The 9,694-nt window shown below is 55.6% G+C and overlaps 1 protein-coding gene across 1 annotated transcript in view; it reads left to right on the forward strand.

Moving 5' to 3' along the window:
• The first annotated feature begins 972 nt into the window (after positions 1 to 972).
• Ephb3 (EPH receptor B3) overlaps positions 973 to 9,694 on the forward strand; it is a 17,998-nt gene continuing 9,276 nt past the window's right edge. The window contains exons 1-2 of the mRNA XM_005368974.3: positions 973 to 1,449; positions 9,284 to 9,348. Coding sequence (XP_005369031.1) covers positions 1,356 to 1,449; positions 9,284 to 9,348 — 159 coding nt within the window. The 5' untranslated portion in view covers positions 973 to 1,355. The remainder of the gene's footprint in view (positions 1,450 to 9,283; positions 9,349 to 9,694) is intronic.

The following is a 9,694-nucleotide window of genomic DNA, read 5'->3' on the forward strand; positions in this document are numbered from 1 at the left end:
ACTTGGGGACTATAGAATGAGCATACATATATGTATATGGGGGCTATAGAATGTATACATGTATGGGGACTCATTCTATAGTACCCACACGCCTACTTTTCAGCCTCTTTCTGCCTCTCTCATCTCTGACTCTACACCCAAGCTATTCTGAATTTTCAGATTCTTCGATTCTAGGTCTTATCACAAAGCGCGTGTTCTCTCACTGGAAATACGCGCATTACTCATCTTTCATATTGTCACTCAGATGCCGTTAGCAATGATCCTCATGTGTGCTTCAAAAATCTAGGTTCTTTCTCTGCAGGAATGCTTGTTACCCCTGGCTGTGAGCTTTAAACGTGCCTCCACAGCTCACATAGCTCAGGATAACACGGGCTTCTCTGCCCTAGCCGTTCTTTGATACATTGGGGGATTGGGAGTGCTCAAAAGTATTTATTAAACAAATGATCACATCTAAAAGAACGAATAAATAACCCTGAGAAGCCCTGGGAGCAGTCTCTGACAGTGTGGGTAAACTCCACAACCAGCCCTTTCCCCACTTGCTAAGGCCTATGCTGGGTCTGGACGTGCATGGGAGAAAAAAAAAGCTAGACAGAGACCCAGGGGTCTGCTAGCCACAGGGGGGCGCCCCCAGCTCGTTCTATCCGGTTAGCACCTTCTAGGACTCATGCTGGTTACTAATCGCCAATGGGAGAAAGGGGTGGGATTATCCGGCTGATGGACAGTGTGGCTCCGCCCAATCTAATTCATCTTTTCCTTAGCTCCTCCTGCTCCAAGCCCCAAGACACCGAGGGTGGGCTCGGTGGAGGAGCGGCCAACTGAACTCCAGCGGAGTGCTCTCGCTGCAGAACCAGCTGGCTGGGCGGTCTGTGAGTGGGCGGCCGGCCTCTGGGGGCGTGGTCGGAGTGTTGACGGGCAGGCCGATGGGCCCGCCCCTCTCGCCCAGAGCGGCCGCTCCAACGCGAGGACCAGTAGAAGTGAGTACGTGAGCGGCGCAGCTAGATCCTGGCTCCTACCTCGGACGGCGCACACACCCGGAGCCCGGGATCCAAGCTCGGCCCGCCGTGGACTGTACCCCGAGAGCCGCGACCACCTGCGCCCTCTGCCTCCCGAGTCCTCCAGCGTCGAGTCACGCAGCACCCCGGATCCTCCTGGACCGGTCCGTCCAGATTCCCGCCGGACCGACCTGCCGGCATCTCCCCGGAGCGCGGGGTTGGGCGACACCTCGGTTACGGAGCCGCCCGTCTGCTTTGCGCCCCCTCCCTGCCGGGATCTCTTGGACTGTACTCGAGCCTTCTCCTCGGGCGCCCTCGGCCCCGCCGGCGCGGCTCCGCTCGGCCCCCCGAGCGCTCCGGGCTATGGCCCGAGCCCGCCCGCCGCCGGGGCTTCTGCCGCTGCTCGCTCGGCTGCTGCTGCCGCTGCTGCTGTCCGCCGGCTGCTGGGCGCTGGAAGGTGAGCGGCGTCGGGGTCCTGCGCGCTATTAGGGAGCCCCGCCGTGTGGGGCCACGGGCTGAGCACACGTCCAAGGAGGCTCTGGGCTCTTGCGGGCGCCGCAGCCTTGCTTGGAGGAACTGCTCGCAGCTGGACTCAGCACCATCTCCCAAAAGACGCAGTTCGGCCGTGGGTTTTTGTGGGAATAGCCTACACTCTCAGCAGAGAAACGAGACCCTCGGGGTTTCGCACCTCGGAAGGCGAGGAAATGTGGGCGACCCAGCAGACAAGGCAGGGGCTGCGGGACTGGACGCTTGGGCGGGGTGAAGCGGGATTCCCCGGGTTGGGGGGCTGCGCTGGTTGGGAACCCGTTGGAGTTAACTGTGAGCGTGAGTGTGTGCACCCGGCTTTGTCAGGGGATGGCTGCGGGGGTGGAGAGGCGAGGGGCCTGTCATTGTTTATGGTTTCTCAAGTGCCAGCTACACATGAGGTGTCTGTCTGTTGTACACATTCTCGGACCCACCCCACCCCCACTTCTAGCAAGACCCTCTGTGGGCTTGGGCTTGCGTTGAACCTCATAAATGAGGGTTTGCCCGGGTAGCTCCCCAGCCTAGTGGCTACTAGTCATCCGCGGCGGGAAAAGGTCAGCCTTGTCTGAGTTCTGTGAAACCTACTAAGTAAGAGTGCTGCTGCTGCCGAGAAAAGACTGAACTTGAACAAACAAACAGCCCGAGTGTTACTGGCCCAGACAAGAGAGCTCACACTTACGCCACTTGACATGAACCCACAGGGAACACCGGCACAGGTCACTAACACAGGCTAGAGTCACATACAGTTCCCCGGTGTTACAAAAAATTGTAAACCCTTTCAGAGAGGAATGAAAGCTTCCCTTACTGTGGAGTGGGAGAGAAGTACAGAATTTGAGGGAAAACTGGTATATAGGCAGTACTTAAGGTTTGGTGTCTTGAACAGATCTCGACACTTTTAGTTGAGGAACAAAAACATGAACCCTATGAAATTTGGTTCCGTCCTTAAATTCACAGTGTAAACTTAAAGATTGGAATTTAAAAATCGCTAAAAGAGTTCTTAGAGGTTTCGGGTGCTTTGGAATTTCCTCCAGTGGGGAAATTGTCTCCATTATTTTGGAGCCCACTGTGCTGACAGATTTATTCACCTGGGTAGACACATGCAAATTTAGACAGAGACACCACCGAGGTTGCACCCACACTTAGACACACTCACCCACATGCGTGTGATAGGATCTCAGGCGTGAGAAGCCAGTGTGGGGCTTTGTTGTTGATTGCCTTAAGGGTGTGAGCCAGGGAGCCTATGGAGTTCCCAGGTCTGTGACTGTCTTAGCTCAGGAGAGGCAACACAGGGCACATGCACTCTGGGACATACACTTAGCAGAGCTGTGTGTCACCTGTCCTATGGCCCCTTTTGTGGAGTGTGGTAGGTAAAGGTACAGAGTGGAGTGTGTGGGAAAGTGTGGCTTGGGGAAGATGAGCAGGGCTACCTGAGGAGGCCCTTCCCTTCCTCCTGTTCTTCCCTCACAATCCTCAGACCCATTGAGGCAGGCCCTACCCAGTAGCTGGTCTCCAAGTCTTCTGGCCAAGGAGTGACTGAGAGGCCCTTATGATCAGCTGTGAAAAGGAGTCAGAGCAAGTGCCAGGCTGAGGGACGCTAGGCCAGTGAGGGTGTCCCTGGAAAGTGGTGGGGCCTACAAGTGTGGCTTTCATCATTGCCTTCATTTTTGCAATACCTCAGACCTTGTGAGAGAGAGAAGAGACATAGGTGTTGAGTAGAGCCCACCCTTACGTCTACCTGCTTCCGGTTCCTGCTCTCACGTGGGAACTGTACCAACCAGACTGAATTGTTAGTGTGTGGACAGGACTTAGCCCAGTTGTTGCTATTCAAGGACTAGCTGTTGCTATTACTATTATTACCCCAGGGTGGCTCTTAGGGGAGCTGTGAGAAATGTCCCTCTCCTGCTGGAGGGGCTGAAAGGAAGAAATGAGGAGGAAAAAGCTGGACTGGAAAGCTGAGGCATAGGAGGAAAGAGATAAAAGAGACCAGACCCCTGACCAGATAGCAGCTGTCTTCTGGGGCTTGGAGTAAGTGATGGGTGGACTTCAGGCCCTGGAGACTGTGTCCAGTGTGGCTTCTGATGACCCATCACCAGCTCCCAAACTTGTCAGGTGGTTTGCCCTTGTATTCCGGCTCTCTGCAACAGTGTCATTGCGTGTAGACTCCGGATCTCTGAGCTGGGGGTACTGCCCATGGTGTACCCACAAGTTGGGTGCTGCCTGACACCAGGTTCCTGTTCGGTCTCTGCACACTTGGAGTTTACCAAGATTCTAGGATCTCATCTTAGTTTTCCATTTGGGTGGAATCAGGATGTTACTAGTCCTTTCTAGCTGAAAAATTGCCACTCCCCCTTTACGCTTTGACTGCCCCACAGCGCAGGCGCGAACACACACACACACACACACACACACACACACACACACACACACACAGAAACTGCCCTGGGAACTGTGAGGCCACTTCATCGCTCACTTTTCCTTTAAGCATTTTTCTCTGGTTCTTCGTAGCCCAGGTCATTCTACCAGTCAGGACCATGAATAAGTGGGAAAGGGGTGTTCGGTGGGGTGAAACAAGCTGACAACGGGACCGGGGAGGAGGACTGGTGTCTGAGCCACAGGTCAGTTGTATGTATTTGAGAAAGTCCCAGCTGGGAGTCAACCTTTCTGTGAAAAGAGAAAGAGCTCCAGCTTGTAAGAGGTGGGGTGGGGACATCCCACTTAGCCATGCTAGTTAAGTCCTCACTGCAGAGGAGCTGGCCCTGGGCGAGAAACAGCAGCAAGCATCTGTCCTCTGAGGTTAGCCGGTGTGACCCTGAGAATGTGGGAACTGCCAGGGGTCACAGCCCCGGATTATGGTGGATTGCTTTACCACCTCTTTCTCTTGTCTCTGGGATTCCTCCGACCACCGCCCCCTGCGCCCCCCACCCCTGTTCTTATTTGTCACCAGAGCTTCAGATCTGAGGAGAGACAGCAGCAGGCGTCTAGGAGAACCAATTTGTTTCTCATTGCCCTGCTCTTGGCCAGGGCTGCCACCGCTGCCCTAGCAGCTGAGAGCTGAAGCCTGGGTTGTTGTGGGCAAGGCCTCGCCACTAGCCTTCCACTAATCAAACAGCAGAAGAGGCTGAATCACCAGGCCTGCATAGTTTGAAAATTGTAGGCCTGCCTGTTGTGCTGAGTCAAACTGGTTTGTCAGGCTTGGGCAGGGGGAGGTGGCAGCTGGGTACCTGATGGGGTGGGAGTGGCCCCTTGGCCCAAGGGCTATCCTAAGGCCAAGTCTCCCATGGCCTTCCTCCTCAGCTCCTGGTTAGACCACTGGACCAGCAATCCCAAGGAGAGATGGAGGCCTCCTGCCAGGGCCAGCTGTCTACGGTCCAGGCTGACTGGCAGAGCCGGCCAGGGTGGGAACATTGAGGCCCTTGGGCTCCCTGCCCTGTGTTTCTCCCCTCTTCTCCCTCTCAGGTTTATTTAATTATAAATCCCCATGATTTGAGGGGAAGAATGAAAAACAAAATGTGTTCTCTGTTCTGAGACGGTCCCCTCCCCGCCATCCCTGATGTGGAGACCAAGGATGTGCAAGTGGCCCTGGGGAAGCCAGGCAACTCAAAACAAACCAAAAAGAAACAACAGCAAAAACCTCCGTTACAACTACCTGCTTATGTGCACACACACACACCCCTCAGATCCTAGAGCAGGGTCCCCCAAACCCTTGCCGGCTCAGGCCTTCCCAGCTGGTACATGCACACACACAAACTGACTCATGACTGGAATAAGAAATGGGGAGCCTTGATCCCCTGCTTAGGAACAAGGTAGGGACTGTTGGGATGAGGACGGCAGGGATCGTCTTCTCCAACCTATCACAGACTTCAGGGCACCCCTTTCTGCCCAGACCCTGTCCTCCTCTGCCCACCCTACCCCCCTGCTTTCCTAACCTTGAAATATGACCTTTCCTACTACCTCAGAGTCCTCAGTTTGGGTTTGGGCCAAAGGCTTCTTAGTTCTGTCTCTGTTTTTTGTTTCCTAGGCCCTCTGTGGCTCTTCTGCTCCAGGGTGGAGTGTTCTGAGTGACTTGGAACCAGGAGGTGCTGTGGGGTCTGGTAACGCAATAAAGTTGAGTGGGCCTGACCCTTCACCAGGGCAGACAGAAAGGCTCTCAGCTTCCGTTCTTGCACTAGTGTGGTCAAATGAGACCCTCAGAGACAAGCCTGGGCGTCCACAATGCCCCCATCGGGCCAACTCTCTAACTTAAGTGTGCCAGCTCCTGAGCCAAACTGCTGAATGGCGCTTCCCTCCTGAAGGCTTCGGGCTCTTCCACACACTGCCATTTTTGCTGCCAGGGAAGTGGCTGGCTGCTTAGGCAGGGTCTATACCTGGGGAAGCCGCACCCAGCCACGCCCAGAATCATCTCAATGCCCCTGCCCCACCCCCAGCCTTGTGACCTGCCTGACAGCTCCTGCCTCAGCTAGGACAACAGGAAGCTGAACCAGGGTTGCCCTGCCTTTGTGAGAGGCAGGACGAGAACACCTTCTCCCAACTCTTCCTTTGCTCTACTACAGATACCCCAAAGAGGAGCAGCAGACACACATGCTCAGTGTGTGTCTGCTGCGTGTGTAGACCCTCCAAGTTGTCGCACTTTAGTGAGAGTGGTGCTTTTTTTTTTAGGGGAGGGGGCAGAATTTCTCTGCATAGCCCTGACTGTCCTGGAATTCCCTCTGCCTCCAACTCTTAGGGATCCTCCTGCCTCTGCCTCCCGAGTACTGGGATCAAGGGTGTGCGCCAGCACCTCCAGGCTAATGGTTGATTCTTATATTGCATCTTCATGCGCCTTCATGGGGCTGTAGTATGTTTCCATGTGTAAGAGAGGGTTATGGTCTAAGAAGGGAAATCTTTATATGCAGGACTTGTAGCTGTGCAGTTGTGTGTGAGGACGGCGTCCTGTTGGATTGGGTGTGCCTGTCCTTAGGAAGGCTGTGTGGAAGGCAGATTCGCTGCCTGGGACTGGCTAAGGAGGCTAATCTGTTTGTGCCATGTGCATCTGTGTCTGAAAAAGACAGACTAGCTGTGTGGGGGGCCGTGTGCGTGTTTGCGGGTGGCTATGGCTCTGTGTGTATTTGTCCACCATATGTGTTGACTTGCCCTTCTTCGGTCCCGGTAGTGGGAAACAAGCCCAACCGCTGAGAACTGGGTCCTGCCTGGGCAATTGTGTTTGTCCACAGGTGAGAGCCACGGCGGCCGTCACAGCTCCTTGCTATGGCTGTGGCCCTGTAGAAAACGGGAAGGGTGTTGCATCGAAGCCCCCGTTCCAGATCACCAGCCTCCCAGTGACTTTTCGGGGTCTTGGGGTGCCCCCCCTTTCTTATCTCCTTCTACAGCCACCTGGTGGGAGTGGGCCCGGTGTGTAAGCAGCAGCTAGGAGTATTTGGAGGTTTGCTCACGTTGCTCTTTTGTTCTTAGCCCCTGTGCTGTGTCTTCACCGCAGAGAAAGGATCTCCCTCCCGGTACCATGGGCAGATGGGTGCTATAATCTTCAGCCAGCCCTGGGTACTGATACTCTGTCTGCCCTAGACCTCCCTCCCGTGCTTGGGGCTGACTACAAGAAACAGGCCCCTCCTCTCCCCAAAGAAGTGGGGAAACCAGAGCGGCCTGCCCCCTCCCCACCCGGGTGACCGGAGCCCGGGCCCTTCCTCAGGCACACAGGCCTGGAAACCCAAGTCCTCTCCTCATTAATGGGAAAAATGTGCCGAGATTGAGCGATGGCCAAAGGCTGATCCCCTCCCTCCCTCTCCAGAAATTAAACAGAAATGAAGAGCCTCCCTCTCTCCCTCCTCCTGCACCCGCCTCCTACCCTCCTCTCTCTCCTCCCCCTCCCCTCCTCCCGGAGCCAGCGCAGGGCTTGTTTTAAACTGTGGAGGAATCTGGCTGGAGGGGGAGGGGGCTGAATATTTGGGTTTAAACAGTTCCAGATGGGTTTGGCACAGGCTGAGCAGAAGGAAGTGAGGGAGAGGGAGGTGGGAGGCAGCGCGCGGGAGCAGTGGGAGCCCTTGCCTGCTCCGGCGGGCGGGCAGCGGCGGGCGGCGGGCAGACAAGCAGGCGGACTGGCCGGCTGGTTGGCTGGGGGAGGGGGTGTGCTTGGCTCTGCGCGGATCGGCTGCTCCCAGAGACAGGACTATTCCAGGCTGCCGGCTGGGGAAGAGGCCACTTGGCACTCTCCGTCTCTGTCGATGTCTCTTTGGGCCTCCTTGTCTCTTCATCTTACTGTCTGTTGTAGTCCGCTGCCCAGCATCCCTGCTGTCTGGTCCCAGCCTGCCAGAGTCCCTCCTGCTTGGCCCATCTTCTCTAAGCCCCTGCTCTGCCTTCCTATCTGTGGGCCCCTGCTTTTGCCCATCTCTGCTTCCCTGAAGGACCACCTGCCAGATGTGTGTCTGTTGGTCTGTCTGCCACAGAAAGCTAGGACAGGACAATGTGCCATGTGGCTGGCCCTGAAAGGACCACCAGCTGTGTAGCTCTAGCGCCTGGCTCCCCTCAGTGCATGCCTGCTACACTCTGCCCCTGCGCTACCCATCCACTGGCTTCTCTGCCAGGTTCTGCAGGAACATGTGGGGTTCAGATCTTCTGGGGCAGCCCTGCCCATCAAACTCAAAGTTGAGGCTGTCTTGACTCTCGGGCTACAGGGAAGAAGTCGGGAGTCCCTTCCTTTCCCGGTATCTTGCTAGGTCTGATCACGCTGTCTCCAGTTGTCTAGCCAAAGCTCAGAACTGGGCTTTGGGGATGCAAATTCGTGTGTGGAACATTCCCCTCCCCTGACTGAGTGAGCTAACGGACCTGACCGGAAACCCCAAGTTCAGAACAGAGGGGGGCTGGCCCCGAGAATGGGAGGAAGGCAACTCACCTGACTTGGAAATCCAAGAAAGGTTTCCTGGAGGCAGAAGTTTGGTTGGGACGCAGTTTCTAAGCTTTGTTTGTTTGTTTTTAAGACAGTTTCGGTGTGTACCCTAGACTAAGCTGAACCCCCCACCCTGCCCATCCTCCCAGCATCAACCCCATGGTGCTAGGATTACAAGCATATGCATCCCCGCCCGATCTCTGGTCCCTTCAGAGGGACTGGCTACTGACTCAGCTGGACCTGCACTTGCCCTGGTCCTAACAGCTTTACCAGACTACACTAACTCTATTTAGGCTTCAGTCTCCTGTAGAGGACTGTGAGCAGCGGTTTCTCCATGGTTCTCATGAAGTTTTGATCCAAGTCCTGGGCATCAGTGGCCCCTTTTTCCTCAGAGAGCATCCGCGCTTCAGCCCCCACAGGTGGCTGAGTGGGAGGCTGGGAGCAGGCCCCGGCCTGCTGCAGCTCTTCACTTCCCTCCCCAGGGCAGTGTGTGAGGCTGGGCCTTTGTGCTGGGAATGGAGTCAGGGGAGGCCCGGACTGCAGGGTCTGAAGCCCACAGCCCTTTGTTCCAGGATAAAGGCCCCGCTGGCCCCTTTGTGTGGAGATTAGCAGAGCCTGAGGTGTGTGAGCCAGCCTATCCTCCAGCTTCGTTACCCAGGCCCAGGGTCACAGGCAGGCCTCTACCCCCAGCCAGCTAGACTGACTGACACCTTTGGAATTGTGACACCTCTGGGGATGACTTCAGGGTCACCTCTGGGTAAAGGGAAGGGCTCTTTGGAGATTTGGGAGAGGTTGTGCCTGCTGGGAACTGTTTTCTTTCGGCCTTCTGTGGGTGACTTCCTCATTCTGAGGTCGGCTGACCCAACGTTTCCTCCTGATGTTCCCCCAGAGACCCTCATGGACACGAAATGGGTGACATCTGAACTGGCGTGGACATCTCATCCAGAAAGTGGGGTAAGACGTCCCCATCTTCTCTACTGACTATTAGTTGATGTCACACCTTTCTCCTTCCAAGGTCTGGAGATGGGCTGCCTCTGGCCTCACCTCCTGGAATGTCCGTGTCTCTCATTCTTCTGTCTGTTGTTCCGTATTTGTCCGGTCGCCCTGACTTGGTGGCCCTTCCAAGTCCATCCATCCAGACCATCCCCTTCCCACCCAGAAGGCAAAGCTGAGCATAGTGGCACGTGCCTTTAGTCACAGAGGCAGGAGGATCTCTGTGAGTTCTAGGACAGCATGGTCTACATAGTGAAGTTCCAGGACAGCCAGAACTACATAGTGAGAACCTGTCTTTTTTTTGGGG

Source organism: Microtus ochrogaster, unplaced genomic scaffold, assembly GCF_000317375.1.
Source record: "Microtus ochrogaster isolate Prairie Vole_2 unplaced genomic scaffold, MicOch1.0 UNK43, whole genome shotgun sequence".
NCBI lineage: Eukaryota > Metazoa > Chordata > Mammalia > Rodentia > Cricetidae > Microtus > Microtus ochrogaster.